At 38.4% G+C, this 19702-nt stretch overlaps 1 protein-coding gene across 1 annotated transcript in view; it reads left to right on the top strand.

Annotated features, from left to right (window-relative positions):
- Window positions 1-19702, top strand: part of PPA1 (inorganic pyrophosphatase 1) — a 34775-nt gene that overhangs the window by 9206 nt on the left and 5867 nt on the right. The window contains exons 3-8 of the mRNA XM_032423798.1: window positions 6819-6872; window positions 7728-7847; window positions 9806-9892; window positions 11150-11276; window positions 16902-17029; window positions 17563-17648. Coding sequence (XP_032279689.1) covers window positions 6819-6872; window positions 7728-7847; window positions 9806-9892; window positions 11150-11276; window positions 16902-17029; window positions 17563-17648 — 602 coding nt within the window. The remainder of the gene's footprint in view (window positions 1-6818; window positions 6873-7727; window positions 7848-9805; window positions 9893-11149; window positions 11277-16901; window positions 17030-17562; window positions 17649-19702) is intronic.

Genomic DNA, 19702 nt, shown 5'->3' with positions numbered 1-19702 from the left:
GCACCCCTCAGAAACCTGTGGTCTTAACCACTGTGCTATACTTCCTTGAGTGATTCTGTATGTGGGGTGGATTTTACTTCGTGCCTTTTATATTTTCCAAATTTTCTACAGTAAATATCTCTTTGATAATGCAGAAGAAAAGGCTTTATTTATTTATTTAAGCTTAGAATTCAAAGGAAATGCATAAGAACTTTTTTCCTTTGGAAAGGCTCTACAGTCTTCTAGTCCAGGGATTCTTGGTGACCTCCGGGCACTGAAATGGCCACGGATGGGTTTCTGAGGTTCTGTGAACTCTATGACACTTAAGATTTGGTGTAAATGTGCATTTTTCTTGGGAAAAGTTCTGTGGTCAAAATTGTTAGTCATTGAAAATCATAGAAAAGTTTGACAGCTGGAAATGCAGTCTTTTGCTTGATTTTATAAAGAGAAGAAAGTAAACAGATTATGGTTATAATATGTTCTTAAAATTTAGTTCTCTTAAAGCTTATCTGAGTGGGGTGGATAGGAGCTTATTCTTAGTTATGACACGTCAATTAAGTTTCTTTTTTTTTTTAAGATTTTATTTATTTGACAGAGCACAAGCAGGGGGACCGGCATCCAGAGAGAGAAGGAGATGCAGGCTCCCCACTAAACAAGGAGCCTGAGCCCAATGCGGGGCTCGATCCCAGGACCCTGGGATCATGACCTGAGCTGAAGGCAGACGCTTAACTGAGCCACCCAGGTGCTCCTCAAATAGACTTTTATCATTTGTCAGTGAAATAATTAGGAATCCATTTACTTTTTCTTTTAAAAATTTTTTTTCAGCTTTATTGAGGTAGGATTGACAAATAATCATGTATTTATGGTATACAATGTGATGTTTTGATGTATGTGTACATTGTGAAATGATTACCCCCAATCAAGCAAATTGACCTCTTCATCACTTCACATATTTACTTTTTGTGTGTGTGGCAAGAATGCTTAAGATCTACTCTTTTAGCAAATTTCATTAAACCATGTTGTACATTAAGATCTCCAGAACTTAATCATCTCATAATGGAATGTTTGCACCCTTTGGTCAGCATTTCCCCTTTTCCTCTAGCCCCTGGCAAACCACCATTCTACTCCGTTTTTATGAGTTTGACTTTTTTAGATTCCACTTATAACATAAGTGAGATCAAACAGTATTTGTCTTTCTCTGATTTATTTCAGTTAGCATAATGTCCTCCATGTTCATCCATGTAATCACACGTGGCAGGATTTCCTTCTTTTTTAAGGCTGAATAATATTCGTGTGTGTGTGTGTGTGTGTGTGTGTGTACATATATTTATGTATATATGCCATATCCGTTGATGGACATTTAATTTGTTTCTGTGTCTTGGCTATTGTGAATAATGCTACAGTGAACATGGGAGTGCTCTTTAAGATTATGATTAATTTCTTTTGGATATATACCCAGAAATGGGATTGCTGGATCATATGGTAGTTCTATTTTTTGGGTTTTGAGGAACTGCCATACAGTTTTCCATAATGGCTGCACTAATTTATATTCCCACCAACAGTACACAAGGAGGAATCCATTTACGTTTAACAGCTTAGAGTATATATCTTGTAATAAAACTGACTTAGAAGCCAAAACCTAAAACTAAGGGTTAAGAGCCATTGTCACTTGGTGAGCACTTAATAAGGTATTATATCCTTAGAAATGATGAAATCTGGTACACCTTTTTTTTTTTTTTTTAAGATTTTATTTATTTATTTGACAGAGAGAGACACAGCGAAAGAGGGAACACAAGCAGAGGGAGTGGGAGAGGGAGAAGCAGGCTTCCCGCTGAGCAGGGAGCCCGATGCGGGGCTCGATCCCAGGACGCTGGGATCATAACCTGAGCCGAAGGCAGACGCTTAATAACTGAGCCACCCAGGCGCCCCTGGTACCCCTTTTCAAAAGCACCTTTATGGAGCTGGAACATTTCCTTATTCATTATGTGAGCTCTTCTGATAGGGATTTTATACTCCAAAACTATTCTAGAGATTAAAAAAAAAAAAAAAGGCAAGCAGCCCTTGTTTTTTATTAGCCTCTTGCTTGATGCCTAATCTCTAGATATATTTAGAAAAAAATCCTTTCTACCACCACTGTTTTTCTGCAAATTTTATTGCAAAACAGAAAAATAAAAGGAAGGATGATGGAATCAGAGTGGTTTTATATTTCTTCCTATGTCTGGCTTTTGCTTGACTCCTGATGGTATCCAGAGAAACACATGATGGGTCAACTTGGAAATGCTAATTTAAGCTACTTACATAATTTTGCAATATAGCATGTCATGTTCAGTAGGCTTCAGATCCAGTGTTGGAAACAGATAAGTCATGGGGTGTTCAAAGGTCTCCCAGTAAAGACACATTTAACTTTACTACTAAGATTCATCGATGGGATATAATTAAATTAAGAGCATGTTTCCTATATACACATACTTAACTGCCTTAGTAATAATAGCCTACCAAATAGCTATAGCCTGTTCATTAGTAAACAGCTCATTAGACTACTAATTTGACCCACAAGAAAACTGACCAGTTTGGAGATGAAACCTGTGATCACCATACTACTGTAATATTTCTGTTTAATCAATGAAATTAAAAGACTAATCATGATATAGGTTACATTTCTTCTATTCCTAAAATACTTTTATTTAAAATCTTTTTGATTTTAGGGACGCCTGGGTGGCTCAGTCGGTTAAGTGTCTGCCTTAAGATTAGGTCATGATCTCAGGGTCCTGGGATCGAGCCCCACCCACATCAGGCTCCCTGCTCAGCAGGGAGTCTGCTTCTCCTTCTCCTCCCTCTGCCCCTCTGGCTTGTGTGCTCTCTCTCTCTCTCAAATAAATAAATAAAATCTTTTTAAAAAAATAAAGTCTTTTTGATTTAATGGAGTGATGTAATTAATTTTAGCCTTAAGTTTTCTAATCTCCTTAGGGTCTGGACACCTTTAACATTGACATTCTTATTGATGAAATTATTATAAACCTGGGAAGTAAGACTGACTGTTATGTCTCTGACTTTGGGAAGTCAGAGCTAAAGCTATGGTTCACCTTTCCTCTGCCTCCTACAGACTTGTCAAAATCATACTAGGGATACTAACCTCTTCTTCCTTCCTTCCTCTGAAACTATAAATAAGGAGCTGAGAGCTTGATGCCAGAGCAGGGATTTAGAATCAGAGCATAGTAGAAGTGGGGAACAGAGTTCTGAGAAGCCCTAACAATGGGGATAATAAAACCACAGATCCAGGATTGAGCTAAGTCATAATTGAAACCAGTTGGGATTAGAGAAAAAAGGCATGGGTGGTACTAAATATCCTAAAATCTTGTCTCAGTATTTTATTTTATTTTTTTAAAAGATTTTATTTATTTATTTGATGGAGAGAGAGATAGCGAGAGCAGGAACACAAGCAGGGGGAGTGGGAGAGGGAGAAGCAGGCTTCCCGCTGAGCAGGGAGCCGGACACGGGGCTCAGTCCCAGGACCCTGAGATCATGACCTGAGCCGAAGGCAGACGCTTAACGACTGAGCCACCCAGGTGCCCCTTGTCTCAGTATTTTAAATGCATAAACATTGGAAATGTAAGAATGCATAATTTTTTCCAATTGTTAATTGTAAAATCCCCATAAACATAAGATTGACCATCTTAAGCATTGCTGAGTGTACAGTTCAGTGGTGTTGAGTACATCACATTGTTGTGCAAACATCGCCACCCTTCATCTCCATCACTCTCTTCTTGGGCTGGCAAAACTGAAACTCCATGCCCATTAAACACTAACTCCCCATCCTCCCCCCTCCCCCAGCCACCTGGCAGCTACCTTCTACTTTTTTTTTTTTCCACCTTTCTACTTTCTGTCTCTATGAATTTGACTCCTTTAGATACCTCATGTAAGTGGAATCATATTTGTCCTTTTGTGACTGGCTTATTTCACTTATCATGTCTTCAAGATTAGCGGTGAACAGAATAAAAGCTCTTTTAACTCCCTAAAAGTTGGATCTCCAGATCAGGTTGTTTCTGTGTGGAGACCTCAGGCTGGGGACAGCTGGGGGGGTCCACAAACCTGGGTGAGGGATCTTGTCTGTAAAATGAATGTTTAGCACATTTTCAAGTGTTCATCCAGGTTATAGCACGTGTCAGAATTTTCTTCCCTTTTTTGGGTTGCTTCTACATTTTAGATATTGTGAATAATGCTGCTATAACATGGGTATACAGTAATTCTATTTTTAATTTTTGGGGGAACTGCTGTTTTCTGTAGTGGCCATACTATTTTAATTTCTACCAACAGTGCACAGGAGTTCCAATTAGAATGCATAATTTGACAGTAAAAGTGTTTCCAGCAATGGAGTAATTCGTTGGATTTCTTATAGTGCCCTGAAAATCACGTGAACAACTCCCTGAATTGTGGCCATGGTATCTAGGAGAAATCAACTATTCTTTAGTGGTAGTTCCTGCTAAAGAATGAAGCTCCCGTTTTATATCAAAATACTTAAGTAACACCTCTGTTGGAAAGAATGACTAAAAGCTATAAGCTCATTGCTTTAAAAAAAAGTAATTACTATGGCATCTCCAAACACTTGAAAATGTGCTAAACATTCATTTTACAGACAAGATCCCTCACCCAGGTTTGTGGACCCCCTCCCTGCCCAAGTTGTCCCCAGCCTGAGGCCTCCACACAGAAACAACCCGATTGGGAGATCCAACTTTTAGGGAGTTAAAAAGAGCTTTTATTCTGTTCACTGCTAGTCTTCAGTGCCTGGAAAAGTAACAGAACAGTGGCACTCAAGGATTCATTATTTGTTGAAAGAAAATGAATGAATCGGCTCTGAGGCTCTTTACAGGATACTCCTTGCTGTTTTTTGGCCTAGCTAATTTCTAAAAAGCACCAAACCTTCAGGCATTTGGAATTCTTCTGTTTGCAGTAGAGTTATCTTACCATTTTCAGAAAGATGTTTTCTTTCCTGTAATGTTGATTCATTCTTTCTTTGCTAGCTAGCTTCCCATTATAGTTAGGTAGGTTTGTAATATTAGGTAATGTGGTTTTTAAGGATCTGTACATACTTATTTAATTCAATTAAAATGTTCAATATAGTTACCAAATTTCGAATTCCTATATTTTAGCTCTATTTGCTACTTTTTTTCTTGAGGTAATTTATTCATTTGGTAATGTTTTCTTAAAAAAAATAAATAAACCAGTCTCCTTGGTTTTTGCTTCTTAGTTACTCTTTCATGTGGTAACAGCACCATCTTGTGAACCTTTAGGATATTGCTGCTGAAAACTTAACGTCCTGCCTAGTTCACAAACAGAGATCTTCCAATACCTGAGGAGTGGTACAAGATAGACGTAGTTCTTGAAAACATATAGTGGGTAGAATGAAATTTAATCAAGGATTGGGTCTACCCATGAACAATGTGTTACTTTTTCTAAACCACACAGTTATTACTTTACAGGGATAGAGCACTTACTCAGTCCTGGACTTAAATATCTCCTTTTTTTGTTGGTTTTATGTTATATCAAGTAGGTGTTAAAAGAGTCTTGGAGCAGAAGCTTGTGAAACGATTTAGCCTCCCCCAGTTTGACCATGAACTTAAATAAGTGACAGAAGTTTTAGACTGTGAACTCTGTACCTTTTCTGTTTGGTTAAAAAGAACAGCAGGGTAATTATTGGCTTGAAACCTTTAACTTACTCCCTTGCAACTTATCAGTCCCTGTTTTCTTTTTTTTTTAAAGATTTTATTTATTTATTTTATTTGACAGAGAAAGTGAGCACAAGCAGGGGGAGAGGCAGGCAGAGGGACAGGGAGAAGCAGGCTCCCTGGGGCTTGCTCAGGAGCCCGACCTGGGGCTTGATCCAGGACCCCAGGATCATGACTTCAGCCGAAGGCAGACGCTTAACGACTGAGCCACCCAGGCGCCCCTCAGTCCCTGTTTTTGATGCAAAGTAGCAGAGAAGTAGTCCCAAGAAGTGTGTAACTAAGTGATTTTCATTTGAAGTCCACTTTTAAAAACATACATTTTATAAAAGAGTAATTGCTGATTTGGTTTCATGTATGCCTTTTGCGGTGGCTATAAACTGAAAAACTGCATTTAAAGTTTTATTCCTTGGTGAAAATAATTTTCTGACCATTTAGAGCTCAGTTTAAGGCTGTAAAATAATTACAGTAGAACTGCCATGGGTTAAAATACTTTTGGAACTTATGTGCTCTTCAATGTCAAACTTCTTGTCTTTTTGAGGAGTACTTGATTTTTTAAAAACAGCCAAGTTGGGAGAATAATGTGGGTAATCAAGCTGATTGATTTTGTATGAGACTAAAACTAAAGTATGACAAAGTAATTAAATGGACTTGGGGTTTGTCTTACAAACTGCCTCTGAAGTCAGAGTTCCAAAAACATCTTGAGCAATTGCAGCTTTCCCGAGGAAGTGAATAGCCTTTAAGAGATGATTGCTTTGAAGATGGCCTTCCTCAGAGATACAAGTTCTGTTATGTTTAAAAACTGTTTCCTTTCTTTATAGGAACATTCTTACCCACCCCCCAACATTTTATTATGAAAAATTGATTACGTTTGCTGAAACATACAAAAAGTTGAAAGAATTACACCACCACCTTGATTCTGCAGTTATTTTGCGTATTTGCTTTATCTCTTCATTTATTAGTCGGTCTGATTTTTTTGATGAATTATGTTGAAAGCCCATTGACTTCAAAGGTCCTATCCAATGAACAGTTTAACTTTGGAAGAACTAGGGCATGCTCACTGAAGGAGGAGAACCTGACCATCCTGTGCCCATCTCCATTCTTTGTTTTTTTTCTCAGGATGTGTTCCACATGGTAGTTGAAGTACCACGTTGGTCTAATGCAAAAATGGAGGTATGTTTCCCCTTATGTTGATAATTAGATTTAGGATATTAATTTTGACCTAGCCACACTGATTTGCTCAAGGGTTCAACAGCTGAAGTCGAAGGTTTTCTTGCTAGTCCAGTCTGTTTTCCAGTTGGATCTCCTGTTGCCTGCCAATCTCCCACTTGGGCTCCAACTCAAACATTTACTGTTGGCAAATATGCTACGGACTTTCCTTCCCCATACCTTTGCTTCTGGTATTCTGGAAGCCTAGAATTACCTTTTTCTCCTGTCTTGTTCCGCTTAAGTCCATCACTGACTCCTCTACAGAGTCAACGGGCTTTCTTTAGTTATGCCAGCCACCTGTGATTTTATTGAAATTTCTGTTGCATTTTGTTAATTTCTTTCTGATGATACCTAATAGGTTTGGCTTTTTGTTGTAGATATTTGTTATGTATTTTATATCACTTAATTAAGCTTTTTGACAGTAACCACATTTTGTATATATTATATACTCAAATATTTGAATAATTTTAAGTGTTTTAAAGGAAAGTTTAAGCTGGATAATATTTATTTTGCCCTTTAATAAAAACCTTAAAACATTTATCAATGTTAGGATTTATTCCAGGTAATTTTAGTTTTTGCTTTCTGGAATAAGTAAATGTTTTTTTGTTTGGTTTTTTTCCTTCTATATACCTCAAATAAGTTTTCCACTTAAAGGCTGATTATGTAAAAACTTTTAATCAAATCATAAAAATGTTAGAGTTAAAGTAAGTCATTAAAGTGGAATTAGGGGATGTGCATTCCATAATTCATTTCCTCAAATTCTTATTTGAATAGTGTTTTATATCCAAATATACAATGATTTGAAATTTTTTATTTCAGATAGCTACAAAGGACCCTTTAAACCCAATTAAACAAGATGTGAAAAAAGGAAAACTCCGTTACGTTGCAAATTTGTTCCCTTATAAAGGATATATCTGGAACTATGGTGCCATCCCCCAGGTATGTCTCTGTGTGATTGCTCAAAATGTACTTTTTATCTTATAAAAAATTAACCTACTGCTATTAGTGAAAAATATTTAAACACATGCAGAAAGTTTTTGCTATAGTAGATTTTAAAAACATAAGAGTAATTAATTTAATACTGCCTCGAACAACTTATTTTCAAGATAAACTAAAAGATAAATGTTTACAATGTTTAAATTCACATTTGAAAGTTTGTTCTTTTCTGAAATCTTTATTTTTCTATATGGTCTGGTTATAAACCACGCACATGGTTCCTTTGCAGAATGAGGGGCAAACCTATTATGGAGAGCCTGAATAGTCTCGTGGTTGAAAGCACTGATGTTTGGCACCACATCCCAAGTCTGCCATTTGCTAGCTCACCTAACTTGCCTTTCTTCCTTGCTGACACCTTCTTCCTTGCCGACACCTATCTCCCCAAGATATTACTAGCACTTAGCTCTAATGGCTGTTGAACCTAACACATGTAAGCTTTTATGTTGAGAGTCCTGATTTCTTCTTAATGCCAGTCTTTTTTGTGGTAAAGTAGTAAGTGGGGTTCTGTTTTCCTAAACAGCCAACACTTTGAGGAGGGAGGATATCCGCATTGTTTACCAATTTATCCCCAGCACCATGCCAGTGTGTATAGTAGGTTCTTATTTAATATTTGAATGAAGAGTCACTAGAATCATGTCTATTATGAGTAAATGATGGATATTTAATTCCGGTTTAGCAGGCTAATGCCTGTGGTACTTAAGATTTTTACATGAAATATTCAATTTTACTTTTTTCCCTGTTGATAAATTGTTTGTTTCTATTAACCATTAAGTCTATTAAGTGGAATCTACTGTGAAACAATCTGTAAGTTACCAAAACATAGATCAAACTCCTCGAGCTTGTTAGGTAATCACAGAGTCGTTTGTCTGCCTTAATTATAGCACTTCACTTTGTACTTCAGTTGATTTAGTAGTTAGCCTCAAAATATTATCCCTTTGGGAAAACACTGCTGAAAGACTTATTCTTCTGGAGGTTGGATTTGGCTTTGTTGTATCCAGTCTTCCTTTATGCCCCTTCACTTTTATGTTTTTGCCTTTACTCCAGCTGAGTAGGCAAACAAATCTGGTAATTAAGTTCTAGACTGGGGGAGAACTAGAACAATAGCTACATTTTTAAACTTGCAGTCGAGCACAGGCCAGCTGTTCCTTTGTGAGATGCTTTACAAGGACTCAGGAAATAAAGCCAGCGATTGAAAGCTCCAGAAAATCCTGATTAAACTTTTCAGTCTTGGCTCCTGGGCAGTGATGACACTTTTGCCACCAGAACATTTCATTTCCATTTTAGTACTATTGTCTACCTACCTTTGTTTTGGAAATTCATTCTAAGGAAAATCTAGTTAGTAGGAGATAGTGAGCATGAAGAGTTCATCAAACGCACTTTACTTTTAATGTATTTTTTACGTAAATATTTGGTTTTGTATTTGTGTTTGCATGTTGTCTCAGCTATTAGGTGGTTGGTTTTTGTTTGTTTTGTACAGGATCCTTATTGGGAGTGTGCCTGGCTCAGTCAGTAGAGCATGCGACTCTTGATCTCAGGGTAGAGAGTTCGAGCCCCCCACATTGGGTGTAGAGATTACTAAAAATAAAATAAATAAATAAATAAACTTTAAAAAAGAAAGAAGATCATTTTCTGTTTTAAAGCTTAAAGTTAGTTTAATATATGTAACATAGCATATTTAGCATAATAGAGCCCTAGCATTTAATTACAATTATTTTGTCTAGTGAAGATTCTTAGATGTGAATAAAGAATTTCTTAAAGATGAGAAGAAAATAGCTGAAGATTCATATTTTTGCAGAAAGACTCATGGGATGTGACCTTTTAATGTCAAACACAATCCACGTTGTCAGTAGCATGTATAGGAGTGATATACTCTCAGCCTTATTATTGTTGTTACTCTTTAGACTTGGGAAGACCCAGGACACAATGACAAACACACTGGCTGTTGTGGTGACAATGATCCCATTGATGTGTGTGAAATTGGAAGTAAGGTAATGGGCTCTGAAATATTTTTCTGTAGTGTCAAGATGATGGTCATGAGGTGTACAAAGTTCATCCTTTAAAAAATACTGTGAATAAAATATATGAGTATTAGCAAAATAATGATGTTTCTTTGATAAGTTAAAAGCTTCTAGTTCATCTAAGCATTTGTATAATTTGTGCATTGAAACCTAGTCTAGAAAAGTGTGTCTATCCGCATGTGTGACTGTACATACATGTGGGAGACGTAGGTGTGTTCTGCATTGCTTCAGAATGCAGATGACGAGTCAGTAGGTGAAGAGTACCTGGAGGCAAATTTCATCTCAATGGAGGGCAAACCTTGCCTAATGATTGGGAGCCGTCAGTGAATTGGCCTATGCAAGATAACCCTGATGAGCTGGAATTTCTTTATCATGGTCAGAATTTCTTTATCAAGTAGGGCTGCTCTAAGATTATGACTATAGTTATATTTCTTTATGATCTTTCTCAGGCTCAGGGAAATGTTAACTGAAATGTTTTTAACTCATAAAGTTAAGTCATATTGTATGATTTGCCTAATTCAGTCATTTCTACAAAGTGAAAAGCAAAGAAAGCATATTTATTTATTTATTTATTTATTATTTAAATTCTAGTTAGTTAACATATAGTGCAATATTGGTTTCGGGAGTAGAATTCAGTGATTCATCACTTACATACAACACCCGGTGCTCATCATAACAAGTGCCCTCCTTAATACCCATCACCCATCTAACCCATCCTCCACCCACCTACTCCAGCAACCCTCAGTTTGTTCTCTGTCACTAAAAGTCTCTTATGGTTTGTTTCCCTCTCTCCTTTTTTTCTTTTACCCCTTCCCATATGTTCATCTGTTTTCTTTCTTGAATTCCACATATGAGTGAGATCATATGGTATTTGTCTTTCTCTGACTGACTTATTTCAAGAAAACACATTTAAGTATGAGTTTGAAACATTATGGAGGATTTATTCTTTGGCACAGTGAGTGACAGTTCAAAAAATATGAATTGTCCTGAACCATGCTACTGCTTTTCTTAGGGCCTATAAGTAATAAGGGTACCTATTTTCAATTTTGATGGGACTGACAGGGATTTGCTTGCTTAGCTTTTTTTAAAAATTGCTCAAAGGAACAATCTTAAGGTAAGTTTGCAGGAACTTGGCATTTTCCGTATTTCCTGTTATCTGCCAAGTAAAACTTTTCTTCCAAAGGTTCATTCTGTAGTATTGTCCTAACTGTGGTTATTGACTCTCAGGTATGTGCAAGAGGTGAAATAATTAGGGTGAAAGTTCTGGGCGTACTGGCTATGATCGATGAAGGGGAAACTGACTGGAAAGTCATTGCCATTAATGTGGATGATCCTGATGCAGCCAATTACAATGGTAAGGAAATCTGAAGATCTGATCTATATCTAAATCTTATGCACCACCAAACTTAACCTATAATGACAGAATTGCCTTCAGTAAGCAATAAGGAATAAGCCCAACAGCTCAAACTGTTCAAGAACGGAGAAGCAAAACATTGGACCAAAGCATTGTTACTTCACATAGTGAACTTCCTAGTAATTAACTAGTAATTAAACTTTCTCTTTCATTCCAGGAAAGAAAAAAACTGGTAGTTTGTGTTGACTGTTTTCTCTCTTTCTTCTATACATACTAGCATTCACTTGCTCTATTGATTTATTTAAAAATATTCTTTATTGAGATATGATCTGCATACCATAAAATTTGCTGTTTTAAAGTATACAATTCTATGATTTTTCATATATTCACTCAGTTGTGCAACTATCACCACTATCTCATTCCAGAACATGTTCCCCACCCTAAGAGGAAGCCCCATAGCCATTAGCAGTCACTGCCAGTTCCCACTTCCCGCTGTCCCTGGCAACCATGAATCTATTGTGTGTCTTTATGGACTTGCCTGTTCTGAACATTTCGCACAAGTGGGATCCTATGATAATGTGTCTGTCTGGCTTCTTTCATGTAGCATCATGTTTTCAAGGCTTATTTACATCATAACACGTATCAGGACTTCATTCCCCACCTCCACTTAACACAAAATTCACCGTTTTAACAATTTTAAAATGTACAGTTTGGTGGCATTTAATACGTTCACAAGGTTGCGTGACCATCACCACTGTCTAGTTTCAGGACATTTCATCACTCCAAAGGAAAACACTACCTCTAAGTGGTCACTCCCTAGTCCCTGCTCTTCCCAGGCCCTGGCAACCACTAATCTGCTGTCTGTCTCCATGGATTTCCCTATCCTGGATATTTCATATACGTGGAATTTCATATACGTGGGGCTTTTTGTGTCTGGTTTCTTTTACTTAGCATAATGCCTAGGTGCATCCATGTTATAGCACATATCAGCAGTCCTTCCTTTTTATGGCTGAATTCTATCCATTGCATGGATCTATGCCACATTTTGTTTATCCATTCATCTGTTGATAGACATTTGGGTTGTTTTTGGCTGTTAGGAATAATGCTGCTGCTATGAACATTCCTGAACAAGTTTATGTGGACATATGCTTTTAATCCTCTCGGATACAGATACCTAAGAGTGGAGCTGCTGAGTCATATGGGGACTCATGTTTAGCCTTTTCTGGAATGGCCAAACTCTTCCAAAGCAGCTGCACCATTTTACAGTCCTGCCACTGGCCATCAGTGTTCCGATTTCTCTACTTCCTTGCCCACTTGTTACCTTTTTTTTTTTTATTATTATTATAGCCATTGTAGTGGTATGTTTTATTGTTGGGTTTAAGAGTTCTTTATGTATTCTGGATACTAGACCTTCAAGATACATGATTTACCTGTATTTTCTTCCATTTTGTAGATTGTCCTTTAATTTTCTTAATGAAAGCACTCAAGTTTTCCATTTTTGTGTAGTCTAATTTATCAATTTTTTTTCTGTTTCTTCTACTTTTGGTGTCATATCTAAGAAACCATTACCTCTAGTCCAAAGGTCACAAAGGTTTACACTTAACGTTTCTTTCTAAGAGTTATAAATTTAGCTCTCACATTTAGGTCCTTGATCTGTTTTATGTTAATTTTTGTATATGGTATGAAATGGGAGGTCAGCATCATTCTTTTGGATATGGACATCTACTTGTCCCAGCACCATTTGTTGAAAAGACTATTCTTTTCCCCCATTGAATTGTGTTGGCATTATTATTAATCAGTTGGCCATAAATGATGGGTTAGTGCTATAATTTGATTGTCTGAGTCCTTTTTGAAAAAGAAATGTTTATACCTTGTAACTCTGTCTTGTTATCATGACTATTTTTATATTAATCATGACTCTAGTTAATGATCGAATCCATTTTAGTTATTGAATTGGTCTTCTTTTGCCTGTCTGAAATGGGTCTCACTGGACTAAAATCAAGGTGTCAGCAGGATTGTGTTCTTTCTGGAGGCTCTAAGGAGAAATATTTTTCCTTGCATTTTCTAGCTTCTAAAGGCTGCCCACATTCCTTGATTCATGTCCCCACTTAAAAGCCAGCAATTCCAAGGCAAGTCTTTATCACGTCTTCTTCCCTGACTCTTCTGCCTTCCTCTTCCACATAAAGACCTTGAAGATTAAACCCAGCCAGATAACCCAGGATTATCTCCCAGTTTCAAGATCAGCTGATTAGTAACCTTAATTCCATCTGCAACCTTCATTCCCTCTTCCCATGTAACATGACATACTCACAGGTTCTGGGAATTAGGATGTGGACAGTCCTCTGCTCACCGCAAATGGTGACACTGTAATGGTGGATATATGATACTATGCACTTTTCAAAAACCTATAGAATTTTATAGTAGCAGAATAAAGCCACACCCCTTCCAAAGTTGTCTTCCTCCTAATCCCCAGAAACTCTGAATAGGTTACTTTACATGGCAGATGGACTTTCAGATGTGATTAAGGTTAGGTCCTTGAGATGGAGTGAGTATCCTGGATTATCCAGATGGGCCCCATTTAATCCCATGAGTCCTTGAAAGCAGAGAACCTTTCTCAGCTGTAGCCAGAAGGAGATAGCAGAAGAAGAGTCAGAGAGAGTCAGAAAGAGAGAAGGATAAAGAGAGACTGACTTTTTGTTTCAGATAGTTCCGTACTGTTAAAATATTGTACAGTGAGAATGCATTCATTCCATTTGTTTATACCCCTTGACAGTGATTCTCGTGATCACTGTGTCCATTTTCACGTGTGCTGCTTACATAAGAGCACAGGCACTAAGTGGCATGCTCTGGCCACAGTTAGGGAAGCCACACCTGTCAGTACGTCAGTGGCATTTTGCTGGGGTGTCATTTCCCTGCAGTAGAGGCTATTCGAAGCCTGAAAACTTTCTCTGGGTGGCTGGCCCCATGGTGCAAGTAGTGTGCAGCTTTCCCTCAGTGTCACCCCAAGACAGTGTCTGTCTGCCATCCATCACTGGAGTTCCTAGATGGAGAGAGCTCTCGACTGGCCACAACTTTGGGAGAGATACACACAGAGCCCTGGAAGAGGACTGCAGCAACCGGGTTGGACACATTGATCCTCTTTGTCATTGTGGGGCCCACGATAGCCAGATCGCCTTGTTGCTTTATGGGAACCGGTGAACGTGAGCCTGGGGTTCATGCACGCTGCACCACCACTGCTGCCTGGCTGAGTAGGAAAGCCAAACCCAGGAGGGAACGGCACAGAACTGGTGCTGTTTGGTAGGATCTTGATGTGGCATTAGGAGGCAGACCGCTCTGTAGCTCTGCAGACCACTGGCTTTGTCTTTGTGTACACAGCATGCAAGATGAGGAACAAAAGTTGACTGGGTTCTTTTTTTCCTACCTTTTCTTTTCTGCGTCTGGCGTTCAGGGTTCCCCAGTCTAGATCCAGCATACCTTTCAAGGCCCTTCACAATTACAGAGTTGATCAGCTCCTAGAGTTTTCCAGGCTGGGGTATAATACAAAAATACATTTGGTCTTTGTCTCTAGTTCCTGGTAGAGAACTTCCTGGAATTTCCTGATTTCCTGAGTGTTTCTGAGTGTATTTTGTTATTCATAATGAGCCTTTCTCGTCAAACCTGAGTTTATGCTAATGAGGTGACTTAGGTGGGGCTCCTAGCTAGCCTCAGATTGGGGCTGGTCATCAAAGACCAAGTGATTAGAGGGTAGGAATTTTCAGGCCCACCCACTGGCCTCTGGGACTGGGAGGGGAGACTGGAGATTGAGCTCTCCAAGCCTCTGGAATGATGACATTTGGAGCACTTATGAGTTGGTGAACACGTGGGAGGTGCCGAGAGAATGGCACACCCACCTGAGCGCGCCTGGAAGCTCTGCACCACCCCCCACCGCCCCCAACACCTGCCCTGTGCATGTCTCCCATTTGGCTGTTCCTGAGTTGTATACTTTATAATAAACCAGTAAACATAAGTAAAGGGTTTTCCTGAGTTCTGGGAGTCATTCTAGCAAATTAAACCTGAGGAGGGAGTCCTGTGAGCCCTCGAGGCCACTGGTGTCTGAAGTGGGGTCAGTCTTGTGGGACTGAGAGCCCTTTCACTTGTGGGAACTGAACGCTGGCCCCAGGTACAGGTCGTCAGTTGGATTGAATTGGACACCCAGTTGCTGTTGGTACCTGGAGAACTAGAGAGTTGGTTGTTGGTGTTGGAAAATGCCCACACTTGCATTTCAGATTTCTGGATTTTCAAATTTTGGCATCAGGTGACACGTTTTGTGTTAATTATAAGTTCCTTGAAATTTATCAGTGTTTAAACATTTCCCAGTTCACTTCGTAAACTTTCAATACTTTTGGTGGTACTATGATAACAGAATGCATGATATTCTTTAACTGCACAGATTATAAATTAGACTTAAGCAAAGGTATTTTATAAAATTTAAATGCGCTTCTGTTGTTGAATGTACTCCTCCTTCCAATAATACTTTTCTTGGTTGGTTTTTTAACCCTTGTTTCTTCTGTTTGCTTGCATCAAACAGCAGTTTGGTCATTTAAAGTTTAGCTTGAGGACTTTGAGGCTAGGCATTGTTGATAGCTATACAGAAACCTTGAAAAGTTTTAAAATTTTTTTAAATTTTAAAATTTTAATTTTTTAAACAAATTTTAAAAAAGATTTTTATTTATTTTGAGAGAGCCCACGTGACAGCCAGCATGAGTGGGGGGAGGGGCAGGGGAGAGAGAATCTCAAGCAGACTCCCTTGCTGAGCACAGAGCCCTACGAGGGGCTGAATCCCACGACCCTGCGACCATGACCTGAGCCGAAATCAAGAGTCAGACACTTAAAAAAAAAAGAGAGAGTCAGACACTTGAGGCGCCTGAGTAGCTCAGTCGGTTGGGTGTCTGTCTTTGGCACAGGTCGTGATCCCGGGGTCCTGGGATCGAGCCCCATGTTGGGCTCCCTGCTCAGTGGGGGAGCCTGCTTCTCCCTCTGCCTGCTGCTCTGCCTACTTGTGCGCTCACTCTCTGTCAAATAAATAAATAAAATCTTAAAAAAAAAGAGTCAGACACTTAACTGACTGAGCCACCCAGATGCCCTGAAACGTTTTTTTAAACAGGACACTTTTCTGTTGGCCAGAACTAGAGCATTGTGATATAGAATGCCTATCCTATAGAGCGAGAAGTCTAGTCTCATTTCATATATCACCCATCAATGGATTTCAGTGCAATCCATTTTTCTTGTCTCTGGTAATTGGGGTGTGTACCTCTGAATATAGCCTCAGGCTGTCTTTTTTAGTATCTCCTGCCCTTCTCATAGACGTTACCCAACCTTGCCAAACTACTTCTTTCATTATGTAGCCCCCAGTCATTTCTCCCTCCTCTCCTCCAATAGAAATTATTGTATTAATTGTTCCCTTAATAAAGTCATGGATGATTTCCTTTTCATGTGTATGTGCTCTCTTTTCAACAAGGTGGCTAGCTCTGTTATCTTTTACTTTCTTGATAATCCATTCCATAGCTCTCTCAAGGTATGTACTTGAAATTTTTATTGCATGAATAATTACATATGCATCTTACAATCTGCTTATTCTCTTCTTAGATATTAATGATGTCAAGCGGCTGAAACCTGGCTACCTGGAAGCTACTGTGGACTGGTTTAGAAGGTACAAGGTTCCTGAAGGAAAACCGGAAAACCAGTTTGCTTTCAATGCAGAATTTAAAGATAAGGTAATGCGTCATTTAGAAGTGTAGCTTTAATGGGGCGCCTGGGTGGCTCAGTCCTTGAGCGTCTGCCTTCGGCTCAGGTCATGATCCCAGGGTCCTGGGATCGAGCCCCGCATCGGGCTCCCTGCATGCGGGAAGCCTGCTTCTCTCTCTCCCACTCCCCCTGCTTGTGTTCCCTCTCTCGCTGTGTCTCTCTCTGTCAAATAAATAAATAAAAAATCTTTAAAAAAAAAAAAAAAGAGAAGTGTAGCTTTAAGCCTGTTTGTATTGAAACTAATTTAACTAGATTGGGGTTTTTGTTGTTTTTTTTTTTAACTATATTGTTACCATTTAAAGACTATACAATCATAAAACAAATGTTTAAAGACATAAATAAGACAGCCTTGATATTGATTTATTCATTTAAATTTTCTCTTCCGTTTTTGACACAAGGAAGTGAATTCAGAAAAGACAAAGTTATCAGTCTTTGGGAAAATGTTGATAATAAGGAAAGAACACTTATCTGTCATTGTAATGCATATCTCTTCAAATTACAGGATTTTGCAATTGATATTATTAAAAGCACTCATGACCATTGGAGAGCATTAGTGACAAAGAAAACCGATGGAAAGGGAATCAGTTGGTAAGCAGTAACTCTTCTCTGCATGTTTAACACAAAAAGCAGACCAGTTTGCTCCAAAGGTTTTAATGACATAAGCACACTGTATCATTATATTCCCTTAGAAAAGAGAGAACTGGTTTTGTCAGTCAGTGCTAAAAGGAGTGGGAAGGTAGATATGTAAGCAACTGAAAAGTACTCATAAGATACTCTCTGAACAAGTACAAACTAAAACTATAAAAGGGGCAGTGAGATCAGAGCTTTGTGAGGGTAACTGGAAAGGCTTCCTAACATCGGGGTGCTCAGAATGTAGTGAGTAAAATAATTTTGAGTGCAAGAGTTTTTCTCTGATATAAATATAGAAGATGCATTGCAGCTTAACCAGTATCTACCATGCACACAAAATTTATTACTGCTAATAATTATAGCTTATATTTATCGAGCAGTTAAATATTTGCCAAGCATGTAACAGAGATGCAGGGCGGTTGCCTGGGTGGCTCAGTCGGTTAAACGGCCAACTCTGGATTTCTGCTCAGGTCATGATCTTGGGGTGGTGAGATTGAGCCCTGCATCAGGCTCTGCACTCAGCAGGGAAACAAACAGAAGAAAAAGTGAGCAGTTATACATTTGTGTGAAAATGTACAATACTGTTTTCCTGAAAGTTTGATATTGAAGAAGAAAGTCAAATCACTCAGTCCTTTAGAGTTTGGTAGACCCAAACATGTATTAGTTTATGACAAAGTATTACGGATGAATGGTTTTGGACCCACTGGCTGTTTAGGAAGAAAACAGGCTAGATCCCTATCTGGCTCCATATACTCCTTGCCAGAGATGCACCCTGGCAACCATCACCATGTTCTGGCTGTTCTGTTTTGTTTTTAAGAGGTGCTGTGACCAGGCAGGTGCTCTAGGAGCACCCCTCAGAAGCAGCTCAGCACATTTTCTTACAGTTAGCTTCTCTACACCCTTATGTTAATTGGGTGCAGCTGTTGGTGTTTGAGTTTACAGCCTTTGTCTTACATCAGTATTTAATGCCAGACACATAAATTTTGATGTGAAAAATTCTAGAAAAAGTAGAAGTGAATTTCTTTTTTTTTTTTTTTTTTAAGATTTTATTTATTTGAGAAAGAGCATGAGCAGAGGGAGAAGCAGGCTCCCCCCTGAGCAGGGAAGCCCGACAAGGGGCTCCATCCCAGGACCCTGAGATCCATCTCCTGAGCCAAAAGTGGCCCGCTTAACTGACTGAGCCACCCAGGCGCCCCTAAGTGAATTTCTTTATTAGCAGGGAAGGCCTTTCCAAACAGAGCACAAACTCAAAATCCATACAAGAAAGGTTTACTTGTGATATTTTTATGTATCAGGAGACAATTTTTCCCCGTTCTTTTTTTTTTTTTTTTTTTTTTTTTTTAAACAAAATACAATGAAGAGCTAAATTCTTTAATATATAAACAGCTTGTTCAAGTTGGTAAGATAAAGATTAACAACTCAATAGATGGAGAAAAAAGGTAGGAGAAGGAAATTTACATAAAAGAAGCTGCATAAAAAAAAAAAAAAAAAAAAAAAAAATTCAGCAAGATAATGATATCACTCATTACATTTGCAAACATTAAAAAAAAAATCAGATGATAGCGAGGGATACCAAGAACATACATATGTAGCTGTTGAGCGTATAAATGGGTATACCTTTGTGAAGGGCAATTTGACAGGATCCAGTAGAAAAATTAAAATTGCATGTATTTCTTCACACCACCACTGCTAGGAATATATCCACAGTTCACCAAGATCCATGTATAAGGATGTTCATTATGTCATTTATAATAGCAAAATGTTAGGAAAAAAATGTAATGGTTAAGTACATCTATATACTAGAACATGTGCCAGTGTATGTATGGCACATTAAAAGATTATCTATATATATTGATATGGAATGATACCCAAAATAAAGGGAGAAAAGCAAAGTTCCTAGTAGTATATTTAATATGATCCTATTTATGCAAGATAAACACCCCCCCACACACACATAATACCAGCATCTATGTATTTATATCTAAATTTTTTTGGGAGGGGGGAAGAACTAT

This window comes from Phoca vitulina, unplaced genomic scaffold, assembly GCF_004348235.1.
Source record: "Phoca vitulina isolate PV1807 unplaced genomic scaffold, GSC_HSeal_1.0 scaffold29, whole genome shotgun sequence".
Classification (NCBI taxonomy): Eukaryota; Metazoa; Chordata; class Mammalia; order Carnivora; family Phocidae; genus Phoca; species Phoca vitulina.
The sequence above is the reverse complement of the archived record's forward strand: the minus strand, read 5'-3'. Positions and strand labels throughout refer to the sequence as shown.